At 35.8% G+C, this 15,463-nt stretch overlaps 1 protein-coding gene across 1 annotated transcript; it reads right to left on the bottom strand.

Moving 5' to 3' along the window:
- Window positions 1–1,362: 1,362 nt before the first annotated feature.
- Window positions 1,363–8,312, bottom strand: LOC134839550 (uncharacterized). Its single transcript, XM_063855140.1, has 2 exons — window positions 7,787–8,312; window positions 1,363–3,082 (listed from the first exon to the last, which is right to left on the bottom strand). The coding sequence occupies exons 1-2, from the start codon at window positions 7,933–7,935 to the stop codon at window positions 1,486–1,488; spliced, it is 1,746 nt and encodes a 581-aa protein (XP_063711210.1). The 5' UTR covers window positions 7,936–8,312; the 3' UTR covers window positions 1,363–1,485.
- Between the last annotated feature and the right edge of the window lie 7,151 nt (window positions 8,313–15,463).

Here is a 15,463-nt window from a genome sequence, read left to right as displayed (position 1 = left end):
GGTTTTATCAATTTTTCTTTTTCTTCAACAAAATCGAAATATTTACCAGAAAAATAATTTTAAAGAAAAAACTTTCATCTGAGCATTAAAATTGAACATAATTGAAAACCTTGGCAGATGCGTGGTAAAAATTTCTCGAGAGAAAATCTCGGCAAATTTTTTTTAAGCTAAATTTCTAATTCATGTTAGTTTCTCCCACCATTTTTTTGCGCCACAATCAAATTTTAGGAAAAAAAGTAACGGGCTAACAAAGACGCCTATCAAAAATTTTTTGGGTGATTGAACATATATGCATCTCGTTAAATAGAAACGATGGGAACAATTTTAGCGGCAAGGTTGCGATGGGTGGAGTCTGTACCTCTACTAAATCCATTTTTTTATGAAAAATTTCAATAGCGACAAAAAATACTACTGCTCTTATTGCAATGTTGAATACAGAACAAAATCAAAACTATAATGTAGTTATTTGTATGCAAATTAATTGTAAATAATTTAAAGAAGTCTAAGCCCAGAATATTTTAAAGTTTAAAGCAACTTAAGAATGGATTAATTTCAATAAAACTGATTTCAATTTATACGATCTTCAACAATGGTACAATCGCTCCAACGGAGTGATTACGATCAAGTTTAGACGTCAAGGGACGCCTCTCATCCCTCAGGGATTCGACCCACAGCCGATCCAAAAGGTCCGCCTTTGTAGTGTTTTGACAATTTTGCCAGAATAACCCGAAAACTTTTCGGAAGGCGCCTTTGGCGCCAATATATACAAATTTTGAGAGGGGAGCTCCACTTTGCCCCTATTTAGAAGCAAATACATCAATCTTGTTGGGCTTCAGGCGCTACTACCCAAAATTGGTGCTTATGCAAGGAAGAGGGGAGTGATGTGCAAAAATTTTTGTCGCCCCCAAAACATTACAAAAATGGTTGCAACCAATTGAAAAAAATAATTATGCACTGCAGTCCGCGCATTTTGAAGTGGACGAAGTTTTTGGAGATTTTCCCGTTAAAAAATTCAGTACAGTTGCTTTTACCAAAAACTTAATCGTCGACTAACTGTTTATTGTATAGAGAACTCTTTTAAAGGTGAGAAAACTGTCCATCTATTACAAAGTCAATAGATTCAATTAAAAAATGGCTGATTCAAACATTTAGTTGGAAAATACACCGAGCTCTGATGATCTTAATATGCTTTTGAAATCTTGTTTTCAATAATGATAATGTTTAAGAAAAATCGCCGTTGACACCATCATGGTGGTTGTCCTCGAAAAACTAGGAAAAATACGTTTAAATCAGAATAATTAATGAAATAGCAGCAGTTACTATTTAAATCGTTTTTAAATCAACATTTAAATTGTAGGAAGCGCCAGTCATGATATATCAGTTTCATTTGAAGTCATCAGACGAATCAAAAAATTGTAAAACTAAATTTTTGTGCATAATTCAATCAATTGGCTATCTAAATTTTCTAATTTAAATTAGGCAGTTTTATTGGTCTGAATTGCTGTTCTCAATTGGCAAAATCTGAATGTGCTGTTTTTTGTTCACGAACAGTTCACGCGTTCCGCTCGATCGGCCCTTTGTACGCATATTTCCGTAACTGAATTGCAGAAAATTAAATCCACAACTATTCAGAGACAAGACACTGCTATTCGATTTCCAGGAGAATGTATCACACTCTTTCCAGGTGTTCTCTTCTCGCCGCATAATGGTCGCAGTTTTTGGAGAGAGAGTCCAGATGATTAATTCGTCACCCAAAAGTGTCAACTGGTCGATTTTGGAATAGCCGTGTCGAGTTTGATAAATGATCTCTGTCAGCTGGTTTGCGAGATTCACGATCCAGATATTAAGTTGATCGTCAACAAAAGCAACCATTGAGAAGTTTGGCACCTCTTTTGCAGGACTTGAGTAAACATCACTGGCAGTCGGTTTGATTTCGCAGTCGATTTCAAGTCTCGGGTGCGATTCAAATTTCACCTTCCGCAAATCTTCATCCCAAAACGCCCAAGATGTTTTAAAGTCGCTCAGATAAGGCGCAATTGGGTTTTGGTACAACCAAAAAGGCTGCTGATCATTTTTCGTTTCTTTCACGTCAAAAGTGAGAAAAGTTTGGTCTTCAAGAAGGAAAATGAACTCACTACCCACTGGACAAACTTTTTCGATGTTTTTGTCAATATTAATGTTTTTTACAATCGGATTTTGACTGGCCAGCTCGCCGTTTTTGAACAAGGTACATGCATAAACTGTGGCATTGCCATCGTTATGGTGTTCTACTCTGAAAACCCGATTTTGGCTGTGGAAAAATAACTCATTTGAAACACCGGCAAAATTAGTAGGCGAAACGTGAACTGATCTTTCGCTACACACTTTGACTTTTCGCTTGATAAATTCAGGTGGTTTGACAGCCCCGAGCATTATACTCGCTCCACTACGCTGGGTCGCCGCAATGTTATCATGGTCGATGTGAAAACTCCGCAAAAACACACTGAACATGTTCACGTCAAACTGTTTTTGAGACACTTTTATGTGGTCTCTTTCAACATTTGGGAATTCAGTAATCAGAACACCGTCTGAGAGATGCAAAAGACGTTCCAAACTTGTGTCACTCTCACCTGACTGTGAAATTAATTCGGTTATCCTTTCTCTCGCAACATTCAACTCGTCGTGGCGCTGAAACTTCTGCTTCATATCTTCAATGAAGTTGTCCACAAACTGGTGCAAATTATCACGCAAAATTTCAACCAGTTTTCTTTCAGAAGTTTCCTTAGTTTCTATGCATTCTTCGACCATCGCCAATTTGTCTTGAATTAGTTTTTGGTTCGAAGCCAACTTTTTCCGCAAATTGCCGATTCTGAACCGAACGTTACACGCTTTTTCGGCTAGTTGACTAATTTCATGACCTTTATGTCTGGAAAAACACTCAACACAAAAACTGACGTTGTCGGTGTCACAAAACATCTCGTGCATTTGCCGGTGTTCGCGACAAATAGCGGGGACATTTCCTTCGCAGTCCAGAATCTCTTCGCCACTCTTTAAGTGTCGCATCACACAGCTCTTGCAGAAGGGTCCAGACTTTTTTCCAGAGCTTCAATATAAATTAAATGTAAGTTCAATATAAAGTATGGATAAAGTGACCTCCTCCCCCTAATTAGACCCTAAGTTCGAATGTTTCACGCCACTATTCATTTTGGTTTCAATAGTGCTGATATAAATTATCCGGACAAAATGAAAAATTTGAAACTTGGAACGCATTTTTCTCAAATGAGGTTAAGATTAGACAAAATGTTAAGGAAAAAAATTGCTTAAAAGTTCACCAGAATTTCACGAGAATTTTCGAAATTCGGAACCAAAATTTTACCCCAAAAATAAGTAATTTTGGCTTTTCTTAGGTAAAATCAGGCTTTTCTTACGCTAAAATTAACAAGCTAGTTAATGAGAAACCTACTATTTATTTTGTTATGCTAGTTTGTTATACTAGTTAATGAGAAAGCTATATTTCAAAAGAAGCCTCTCACACAGCTCAACAAAAACTCTAGAAGAATAAAATCTCCAAAGATCTATGAAGAGAATATACGAGAATATCTATGAAGAGAATATCTGTGAAGAGAACCCCCAATGTTTTGCGCAATTTTTTAGAGGTTGTACGTTTCGTAAGTTTTGGAATTTTGTTGGGCATCGTAAGAGGCTCACTTTGATTTAGTTTCGGCAACAATTGGCACGTTAATTTTAGCGTGACTTTTGATTGACTAAAACGCGCCGCCAGGTACCACAAATAATCATCGGACTGGGCTGAAGGATATATCAATTTAAAGCTCTTTCAGTCGTGATTCGGACGACATTTGAAAATTTCAAGAAAGTTTTCCCAGTGTCGAGAAAAACCGGTTTAGCATTTTGATCAGCAAAACCATTTTACGTTGAAAAACTTAAACATGGCGAGATAGTGAAACCCAAATTTACATAAATGATAAGTTGAGTAAACTTAATGAAGTGTAAATCTTAATGAGTAAACTTAATGAGTAAAAAGACAGGAACATTTTCTCGCATCTCCATTTGTCATAAGCAAACAGACGAAACCACTCGAACAAAAAACTAGCAGACTAAATAAGTTTTCTCTGGTCTTGGAAAGTCAACAGAAACGTATCGATTCTTGAACAGTAAACTTAATAAGAAACAAGACAGGAACATTTTCTCGCATCTCCATTTGTCATAAGCAAACAGACGGAACCACTCGAACGAAAAACTAGCAGACTAAGTAAGTTTTCTCTGGTTTTGGAAAGTCAACAAAAACCTATCGATTCTTGAACAGTTTCTACGGTTTAACAAGCATGCTGGCGGAAACCCAAAAAGTGATACACCCACCACTGAAATATTTTCCGTAAGCTATTTCTTACGAAATTTTGAAATTGTCAAAAGGACCCGACGCGGAACATAGTGATCTGCAAAAAAAATTGAAAAAATAGATGACGCAAAAGCAGCGTGAAATTTAAGTAAGAGAGAACTTGAAACCATTTTGAAACCATCCTTTTTTTTCAAGTAAAATAAGAAAAAACGAAGGTGATCGAAGAGCTAAGCTCCTAAATCGCGGTGAGAGCTAAAGTCATAAATGATATCTTTAAATAGCTTACATAAATTTTTTTCTGCATTACGAGGCCAAACTGTGTATTTTGTAAAGTCAGCGGTTTCCTCAACAAAGACTCTCTCTCTCTCTCTCTCTCTCTCTCTCTCTTTCGATCTTTCTTTGATCTTTCGTTTTCTTTGATCGTTCCGACAAAATCGTAACAAGTTTAAAGACTTGTACCGGGATTCCAGAGACCTGCGCACATTAAGGTGTAAGCCTATCCAATGCACAGATTGGCCTCGTAATGTACTAAAGTTAGCGCGCCGTTGCAACCATTGTTGGTCCGAAATATTGATTTTCATGGGAGCCCAGAGCAACATTTAGAATTGAAATATCGAAATCACTGGCGACAATTATTAACAAATTAAAGCAATTAGATATGTTCCGTGAAGAACAAATTGTTTGGAACGCAAGTCAAGGAGGATTAGGCGCGCTGATTGAACATCACAATACAGATTGAGCTTCACGGTTTTGAAAACGGCGGAGAAAAATTATTCAACTAAGGAAGTCGAGTTGTCAGAAGTAAGCAGTAGAGTTGTTAATTTCCCGGGTTGACCAAAAATGCTTATCATACAATTCTCATAAATGGGAAATTTCTTTTCATAAAATTTCATACAATTCCATACGTACAAAAAATTATATGAAAACTCTATGATAAGCTTTTTCCCATAAATGGAAATTGTATGACAGGCATTTTCTCCATAAACCAAAAACTTGTTTTTTGTTCGTAAATTTATTTTTTGACAAATTTTCGGTTGTGTTTCCAACCGAACACAAGTGACAAAGACCATGGTTACTCAAAGCACCAAAGGTTGGACGGTCTGCACTTACAATGTATAGAAAACGACCTGAATTGTCTTCGAGCTGTCTTTCACAATGATATAACAAAATAAACAAACTTTCAATTTTTAGCAAAATTTTTCAATGATGATTATTTTAAATTTGTGAATTCTCAATTTATCAGACATTGATCAAGGCATACATAAACACGCCATTCAAAAGAAATAAAAATTTTCAGCGTTTTTGAAAAACAAATTGAAGTGAAAAGAAAAAAAGCCAAAATTATCGTATCCAGGACTACGTTATGCGCACGAAAACTTAAATTTGGCATGCAAAAAATTTTTTTTCGGAAAATGTTTGTTTGCGTACAAAATTCGATTTGCGCTTGAAATAAAAACAAAAATTTTTGTTGGGGCCAATTTTCAAAATTACTTGTGTCGTATATTGAAATTGTATTACAAGCATTTTTTTCAAAAAAAAAGTTCAAAATCAATTCTTTTTTGTCACCAGTCTGTTCAACTGTTCTCAAAAAGCCGCAGAAATGGTTTAAATTTTTTTCTATTGTTTTTCGAAAATGTATGAAAATTGTATGACAAGCATTTTCTCCATACACTTGATGTATGGAATTGTATGACAATGATTTTTGTTGGATGGAATTGTATGATAAGCATTTTCAGTGTATGGAGGTCAACCCGGGTTAGTATTAAACAGCCTATCTGTCCCCAAATTTCAGTGGTAGTTCTGATTCATACCAAAATTCCGCATAATTTTGATCAAAAGTTTTTACATTTCCAATCATATCCCAGTCGAATCCCCGGTTACCATACCCAGTTTTTTTTGCAATCAGAAAATTGCCAAAATCAATTAAACAGCCGGTTGCCGAGTTGTTTGAGAAATTGAAATCCTTGAAAGTTTGAATATGCTAATGCGTGAGGCGATGTTAGAAAATGAAAAAGTTTTGGAAGATATTCGAGGTCTATCTAAAGATAAAACCCCAAAAACAGGAAAAAAATGACTAACAGGGCAATTTGCGCTTTCATTACTTGAATGACGTTGCCGTCGTCGAACGTTGCTGATGAGTGGACGGTCGGCGAGTTAATCCAAAAAGGATGCAAGACTCTGTACAAGTCGGTTACGTTACTTACATCATGGCCAGTGGAAAATGCCACCTACTGAAGATGGCTATTTGATTCCCGCTTATAAAACGTACTCTTACAATTACGAGAGACATTGTAAACCAAAATATTCAAAAAACGACTCCCCCGTAAAATAAAGTTGAAAAAGGTACCTACAAAGAAGCAGTGGTTTAGAGCAGAATTCAATTCAAAACGCGATGAGCTGTCGAAAGTTCCAGCGATAGAAGAGGTGAAAGCGAGAATAACGAGCACCAGAAAAACGCAGAAAAACCAGCAAAAAATCGCCACAAGCCAAAGATGACTGAAGGAGGCGAAAGTTGCGATCGCGATGAAGAATCGATGCCAAATGAAGGAAAATTAAACCCCCAATCAGCGAGCGATGAAACCGGCGGTCAACAAAGTGTCGAACCGAAGCCAACGGCATCGATGAGAGAATCAAAAAACGATGCACAGGCGCCATCCGGAAGCTCGGAAAGAGCTAGAAAAGCGATGATGAAGCTTCGCGGAACGATCATATGCAAAATTGAGCTGCAGAAAAATGGGTTTGGAAAAATGTGTTTGGAAAAATGTGTTTGGAAAAATGAGAAAACACAGGCGCGGATATAGGAGTTTCTCGAGAGGTGGGCTGATTTTCAAAAAAAAATTGAAAATGTAATGACCTTTTTTAAAAATTGATTCTCTGAGCTCTCTGACCACTATAAAAACCCTACTTTGAAAAAATTTTCTGCGCCGCGGGCAAATATTAGAAAAAAGGCCAAAAAAGACGCGTTTTTAGGCATTTTAAAAACGCGTTTTTAGGCGTTTTTAGAAAATTTCGACCAAAAAATTGCGTTTTTTCGGCGCGCGCTCCCCCCTCAAAATTAGTATAGACTGGCGCCCAAGGCGCTTTTAGAAAGATTCGACCCCTTCCGACCCAAAGGGTCCCCTTTTGTACTAATTTAAGATATCAATTTTTGGCTGACGGATCCTAAAACTTTTCTACTAATTTTGAGGGGGGAGCATGCAGCGAAAAAACGCGCTTTTTTGTCAAAAACTTTCCAAAAAAGTGTCCTAAAACGCCTTTTTTGGCCTGTTTTTTTTTCAAAATTTTATCTGCGGCGGAGAAAATGCGGTCAAAACAGGGTCTTTTGAGTGCTCTGGGAGAGCCTGGAAACTCAAATTGCTAAAATATTTCCTGCCCAATAAACCGCGGTTGTTTGGATTTATGGAGCATTTCTTTCAATTTAGACGCAAAATGTATCGAATATTTTCATACCTTTCACATGTTTTGCACGTGAACAGCGATGTTCGGGGCACTTCTTCATCTGAGTGGTTGACACAGTGGTTTCCCCGCGTCAGATCCGAGCCGAAAGATGACGAAGAGCTGTTCCCTGCTCGGCAGAAACTCTCGTCTCCATCGGCCATCACAACTCAGTTGCGGTTTCAGTGTCGCAACGGTACTTAATCTATTCTGACTAGAGGGGTTTTTGTTTACAGAAAAGAGGAATGCGATTGTTAGAAATACTAAAGCATACAGAATGCAATGGCTTAATTGCGAAAGTTCTTTGACGTAGTATCTGACCTTTGAACCCAAGAAGTGTGATATTTACCCAAGAAGTGTGATATATTCAGGTTAAATTATAAAGCAGAGATTCAAGGTAAAACAGGTATTCTGTTAATATTTGGCTCATACTGTCGACATATAGTTGAATGATAAGTTTTCAGCAAGAAACCACACAAAACAATACTATGCAAAACTGTATTTAAATTTTCATGAAGAGATTTAATGCAGAGTAAGACGCGTTCAGTTATGCAAAAGCGTCAATGAAAACTTTTTATCAGAAAGCTCTGTTATGATTACAATTACATGCTGTTGGTTTGGACCATAAAGTAATATGACGTGTTCCAAAAATGGATTAACTACCTGCCAAAATGTTTCATGGAAAAAATGGATCACTATAGTGAAGTATTATTGAACCAATGACGAGATAATTGTCCCGACGAAAAAAACGTCTTATTCAAAAATAGATTGGATTGCGGCAAATGATTTTTTTTCTAAAATTCCTTTTAGTCCCTATTGTTACAGTAATACCCAGGTTTTACTGAACTTATGGTATAACTGGATACCGGAGAAATTTGTTCCTATTCGACGAAAACACAGGTCGAGTTTACCTCCTTGGATCACTTCTACTTCTACTTCAAGTAATATTAGGAAAACTAAATCGCTAAAAAGCAAACAGCCTACAATTTTTTCATCAAAAAAAAAATGATGACATCATACTGCTTGCTTCTCAAAACAAGTATGATATTGAAAACGACATGTGTAATTACGAGGAACCGTTTTCAAATCTCAGAGGTTTGACCTAATATACAAATACTTCAAACCCCTAAAATGCCATGATATCGTACCCAATACCATTTTCTTCAGCGAAAACAATGCAACTGAAGATGCCAAAAAAGCAAACTTGTTTAACCAACAATTTGGAAGTGTTTACAACCCAAAATTTGAGTACATTGGTAACCATGCTGACGATAGCAATTACCGCATTTTGAAATCTGTAACCTTTACAACAAAGGAAGTTGAAAATGTGTTAATGCAACTTGATACCAACAAAGCACGTGAAACCGATGAAATTCCGAATATATTTCTAAGAAATTATGCACCAACATGATTTTTATCGATACATACTCTAATGAAAGTATTTTGCAATAAAATATAATTTAACACTCAAAAAAGGTCCCAGTTTTTTTTTAAAAAAAGGTGATAAATCGACCACCGAAAATTACCGGCCAATTTCCTTACTAAATGCAACATCGAAAATCTTGGAGAGGTTCTTGTACATTCGCATCTACGATCGTTTTGAACCCTACCTTTCTTCAACGCAATAAGGTTTTACAAAGAACAAATCTACAACTCTCCAGATGTTATCGTACCTCAGTGAAATCTACAATGCTAAAGACGAAAATCAAGACAATTCAATGAGCGTGAGGATTTTTACTCTTCATATGTAACGACAACAGAGAATTCTGCTTCGACTCACACTTGTTTGAACAGAAAAACATCGAAAATGATCTAGGCATAGAACTTTCAGATAATCTAAAGTGGGATGTGCATATAAACACGAGGTGTAACAAGGCGTATTCCTCATTCCACATGGTGAGTGTGTAATCTATCTCTACATATCGACCAATATACCAAAGTACACTTATTTCGAGGAGTTTTGATATCAATTTTATTATATGGAATGCAGGTGTGGTATCCAAGTAAAGGTTCAATTCGTTCTACTGAGCTATTTCAAAAGCGCGTTACAACGTGGACACACCCGAATACCGACCGCCTCAAGCACCTTGGAGTATTTTTCAAACTGTTTTACAGACAGATACATGATATTGTATATTCAGTAAAAATCTTTCAAGTAAAGTACAAAGTTCCATGGAGAGAATATGTTGGCATCAACAAAAAGCTCAAACACACCAGAGCAACTGTTGTACAAGAAGAATCGTTCGTACTTCAAAAACTTTGACCAACATCCACTAAGAAAAACTTGTGCCACCGAGTTATTCTCTACATCAACAAAGTGTCAGCCAAGTGATAAATTTTGGGAAAAGCGTCAAGAAAGAACTATCAGTCTTTTACTGCGACTACTTTGTATCTCGTTACGACTACTACAGCATAGAAAATTGGACCTTATTGGGTATCTAACGAAAAAGACTAGAAAACTAAAACTTTCGACGGCATTTTAAGCCCTTCCATTAATGGAGAAACCCATTATTTTTATGATTATTATTATTATTATGATTATGATTTTCATTATGATTTTTATTATGATTATGATTGTTATTGTCATTATTAGGATTATTTTAATGATTATTATTTTTAATTATTATAATGGTTATTATGAAAAATATTCTTAAAGATATTAAGATTATTATTATGATTATGATTATGATTATTATTTTTATTTTGATTATTAATATGGTTAAAGGGCAGATGTAGGATTTTCTTGAGAGGGAGATTTGATTTGATTTCAAAAAAAAATCGAAATTTTTTTCGCTGTTTCTTAGGTCGACCAAATTAATTTTCAAAGCTCTCCCGAAGCACTAAAAAGACCCCCTTTGGCCAAAGTTTCTGCGCCTAAGGCAAAATTTTGAAAAAACAGGCTAAAAAAACGTTTTTAGGCTATTTTTTGAAAATGTTGACCAAAAACTCGCGTTTTTTTTCGGCGCGCGCTCCTCCCTCAAAATTAACTTATATTGGCGCCGAAAGCGCCTTTAGAATGTTTATCGGATCATCGCCAAAATGGATATCTCAAAATAGTATAGTAAGGGGTATGTAAATAGTTCAAAAATGGATATCTCAACAATCCCTTTGGGTCGGCAGGGGTTCGAATCCCTGAAAGAAGATGCACCCAACCACCCCCGACCCCCATTTCTAAATCCGCCCCTGATTATTGGGTTATATTTTACGGAACTACCCATTCAGGGTCAATGTTATTCAACCGGCGGAAAAACGGAAAAAACTTCAGTTTTACGGAAAGTTTAGCTCAAAATCATCTGGAAAAATGAGCAGAATTTCTTGACGTTTCTGTTCCACTTATAGATGTTTTTCCAAAAACTCCAATAACTCGCTATACCTACTAATGTACATTACTTACACAGTAAAAAAAACATGATTCTTATAACAAAATATTATTTCCAAGGGTACCCGTAACGCCTTTAAACCAGATAAGCAAATTAATAAACTTTGCATACTACGTGGCTGAATTGGAGCGGTACATAAATCCAATTACTTTCCGGGCTCCTTTTTTTCACTCAATCGCGGCAACCATCCAAAACGTGCAAGCAGAATGATGATCAATGACTGAAACCAGGATTTTAACATAAAATATTTAGTGCCACACTTGTGTTGACCGAGAATGCTGAAAAATTGCGCATCAAAATTTATCTCACTTTTGAATCTGCCAAGAGACATCAAAACAAAACCAAGCCGTCTCATAGCAGATAAATTTTTGATCTTTTGATTGTCAGTTAGTTTGAGTCCATCTGTTGAATTTTCGTTGCATTCAATTTATGCACGATCATTTTTCTGGCTTTTTCATTGCGAATACAAAAAAATTAGTTTTTGGGGTGACGGCGTATGGGTTCCACATAAACTTGAAACTTAACTTTTGCCTCAATTTGTAAAATAATAGTAAAATTTTTGTATCTCTTGAATTGAAATTGGTAGCCCACTCACTAGAAACCATAATCCTAAAAATTTTTCGTCTTGTCCAATCAGAAATCTTTCCCGCACTTGTTTTGTGCAGCAACGAAACTTTCAGGCGCAGAAAAATTGCAGATGAAATTTTGCTTTTCGGTGAACATAATGCATTAATTGACTAAAAAGCCCAATAAACTTCTTGTGAGTTATAAATCATTTTTGCTACAAAAAACTGTTTGATTTTTTCGACAAATTGAACAAAAACAAGTTGCCATGAGCAATGGAACTGCCCAGTTGGCAACTATAACTGCAAAAAAAAAAATTTTGCTAAACTAGTTTTTTCTACAAACGAGTGCATTAAAGAAAACCTAATTTCCCAGTTTGTTAACAAAACTTCAAAAACTCCAAAGAATGAAAGAAAAGATTCAACAGAGGTTATTGCTTACCGGCCAAAATCTTTCATCAATTGTTTCATCATATGAACTAATTCTGTTTAAAAAAGTTGTTGCATGCCTAGAAAAAATTTGTTCAGAAGACATAATTAGTTGTCCAAAATAAAACCGTCACTTCACACAATTTTAACCTTGATTATTTTAACTTTAAAATAATATACAATCTTAAACGTAATCAAAATATTATAGCAAAATAACAGGCTCTAGAAAAACTAATAACATAGGAGTTCTTCTTACCAAAGTTTCGCTTGCTGATACTTTCGATCTGTTTACTGAAAAAAATTAAGTCCTTCAACAAAAAATCACAAACGAGTATTAGCTCTCAAACGCAAAAAGTGATGAGCTTCCAATCACTTGAGTTGACTCAAAATCTAAACACAATCAAGGAATATTCAGAAAAAAGCTAAATTTACATAACATTTGTAATTACGTTATCTTTGGATCACTTGATCTTGTTCATTATTTATGCTTCAACTTTTCAAACCTTTGATTATGTTGAAAGTTACTTATTTATGAAAAAAGGACATGCTAAATCTGTAGACTTTAAAATGTTTAGTCAATTCGATTAGCAAAAGACAGCACGAAATTTTTTATAAGTATCCATGGATTTTGTTTCAACTGTTTGCGCCACATCTGTTTGCAGCCCGATTTAAGAAAGAGGAAGTTTGTTACATACGTAGGGATGTTAAAGGAGTTTTATCAAAAAATTTTGATAAAAGAGTTTTGCCCTCATGCGATATCTAGTACAGCATATTTTGAACTGCGCCTCTTCAGGCAAAGATTGAATCACTCAGTTTGACCAAAATCAATTTAAATATTTACTAAAAGGCCTAACTATCCGTCAATGATGCGCATGTTTTAGAAAAAAAAGTTTTAAAGAAATACTTTTACGGAGCAACAAAGCGCTCAATAAATCAAAACACAAGAAAAGTTTAATCAAAAAATCTTTTGTTCTTGTAAAAACCACACTAAGCACAAACATTCCATCTTTTCTTCTCCAATCGCTTTTTGAATGCGCTCTACCGAGTTTTTTAGAAGCATGTTTTTTTAGCATATTTCTCATATCACAAATATTTTGGTTAATAGAGTGATTTTCGCGGTAAGAAGTAACAATTTGGCGTATTCTGATGATATATTTCCTGAAATTGGATGGCTTTTTAATCATGCCTTTGTGCAATTTCTGAATTTTAACTATCTTGCATTAAAAATACAAAACAATTGGTTGGATTGAACTAAACCTTTGGATTGAACTAAATTTTTTATAACTTTCATCTAACAGTTGGTTAACTTGAAAATAGTCAAGACAAAAACAGTTTGAAATTTAGTCAGCATTGTCGTGGTATAAATTGTTTTGCAAAAGTTCAAACCAAAACCACAAACTTTAAAAAGGGTCAGACAAGTTAAATTTTAATATGAATAATTACAATTGCGTCTGTTTGAGCCCTTAGTTTTAAATCAAAATAAGTTTTTCATTTTTTTTGCTTATGTAAAATCAACCAGTGTTTGACATGCAAAATTTTTTCTACTTATCTAGAAAACATTTATCAATTGAATAATTTCAACAAACATGTATGTTCTGGAAAATGATTAACAGTAAATTCAAGCAAAATCGTAGGCAAAAAAGTTTCTTCATATCTCTTTCTTGCTCCAACTACTAAACTGCCATGCCAAATGCTGCCATCTTCTAGTTCCAGCGAACTAATGCATATGTTGGTTGCTCTCAGGATGACAACATAAATTCTACAACAAACCCAACACAACCTGGCTGAATGGTCGGTCCCACTTTCCACTAAATCCATCTGCTTTTTGCCTCTAAAAGAAGGTAAACTCGGATGCCCAAATTGTATCCACAGATGTCACAAGTGGAGTGAATGAAATATGCCAACCTTCGCAAGCTGGTACATAGATTTTCTTTTATTCTCCACAGCATAATTCAAAACACTTAATGGGTTACGACTCAGCTAAGACGGAGCATCTGTGTCTGTGACACGAAGATCGAACGACGCCGCTGACTGCCCGTCCCAAAAACAACGAGCTATAAATCCGCAACTAAAGCTGGGGTACCACGTTCAACATCTTCGTTTTTGATAATGGGTTCTCGTTTCACTTCTTTCCAGAGCATGGAAGCCAGATCTCCTCAAGATTTTGTTCTGGGGTAATGCCACTAATACTTCTTTTTTCAAGAGCGAGGGTATTGTAAATCGACCTCTTGTGGACAGCCATCACACGTGAAGTACGCTTTCAATAGAAGTTTCATTTATCTAATATCCAAAGCATCTCTGAACTCAGTCTTTGAAAGGTCGAAAAAATTTTTTGACAGCTGCAATGAAGTCAACAACTGAAAACAGCTTTTATTTGTAGTTCTACACGCTGCACGTTTTTGATCAGCTGGCAAAACAGCAAGCACTTCCTCCAGTTTGTTTCTTTTCAAGTAATTCTTTTGCTACTCATGGTTACTCCTTGCTTATTTTAGTTTTGCTTTGTACTCATGATGGTCAAAATTTTTCTGGCTTGACGTAGAATTCTCAAGAGAGGATGTTTTTACTTTTTCACAAGGTAAAAAAAATTAATGGCCTTTTCAACTGGATTCCACACTCCCAAACCTCCTCATTTTGCTGGAAGTGAGAACAGAACGCGATCCGTGTGTGTGAACTAGAGAATCCCAGCAAAATGGGCAGAAATATTCCTTCCAACATCTTTTCAAGAGAAAAATAACTGTGATGTATCTTTAACCACTCTGTAAAAAAAGTTTCGTTCACATTGCAACGATCTCGTTAAAACAACCAGTTGAGCTTGGGGTTCTTTCTCTGCAATTTTTGATAACTCACCGATACACTCCATCCAGTCTTGGATTTTTTACCCAATACAATTCTGCATCTCTTCTCCTGAACAAACATACCCACCCAACTATCTTCCTTCTTCTATTTTGCTTAGGAACTTGTCAATTAAACAATGAAATTTATCAAACCAATTGGTACATACAACCAAGTAGCTCCTGCTTGGCTCAAGATAGTAACCAAGGTTTGGCCCATTCTTAATCAGGAGTGTCAGCGAATTAACCAATTTCTTCAGCTCATCAAAAACTCCTGGGTCATCTGCGTACCACTTTTGCCGATTGCCCGTCTGATTTTTCGGGTGAATTGGTCACAGGCATCAGAAAAACACCAGAAAATATTACAGCCAGCGGATTTCGTTGTGTTAGTCCCTCAAAGCTATGAGGAACATCTGTTGTTCCTGCAACTAACAACGATGCATATCTTCTGTATTTTTTGAAAAGAAAGGTAAAACACCTGGGCCATAA

The sequence above is a fragment of the Symsagittifera roscoffensis genome, chromosome 2 (genome assembly GCF_963678635.1).
Source record: "Symsagittifera roscoffensis chromosome 2, txSymRosc1.1, whole genome shotgun sequence".
NCBI classification, from domain to species: Eukaryota; Metazoa; Xenacoelomorpha; order Acoela; family Convolutidae; genus Symsagittifera; species Symsagittifera roscoffensis.
Note: the sequence above shows the minus strand (reverse complement) of the source record. Positions and strands in the feature narration are given on the sequence as shown.

Coding starts and splice junctions, on each gene's coding strand:
- LOC134839550 (XM_063855140.1), bottom strand. CDS start 7,935: ATGGCCGATGGAGACGAGAGTTTCTGCCGAGCAGGGAACAGCTCTTCG. Junction 3,083..7,786: donor ACGTGCAAAACATGTGAAAG/GTATGAAAATAT, acceptor TTTATATTGAAG/CTCTGGAAAAAAGTCTGGAC.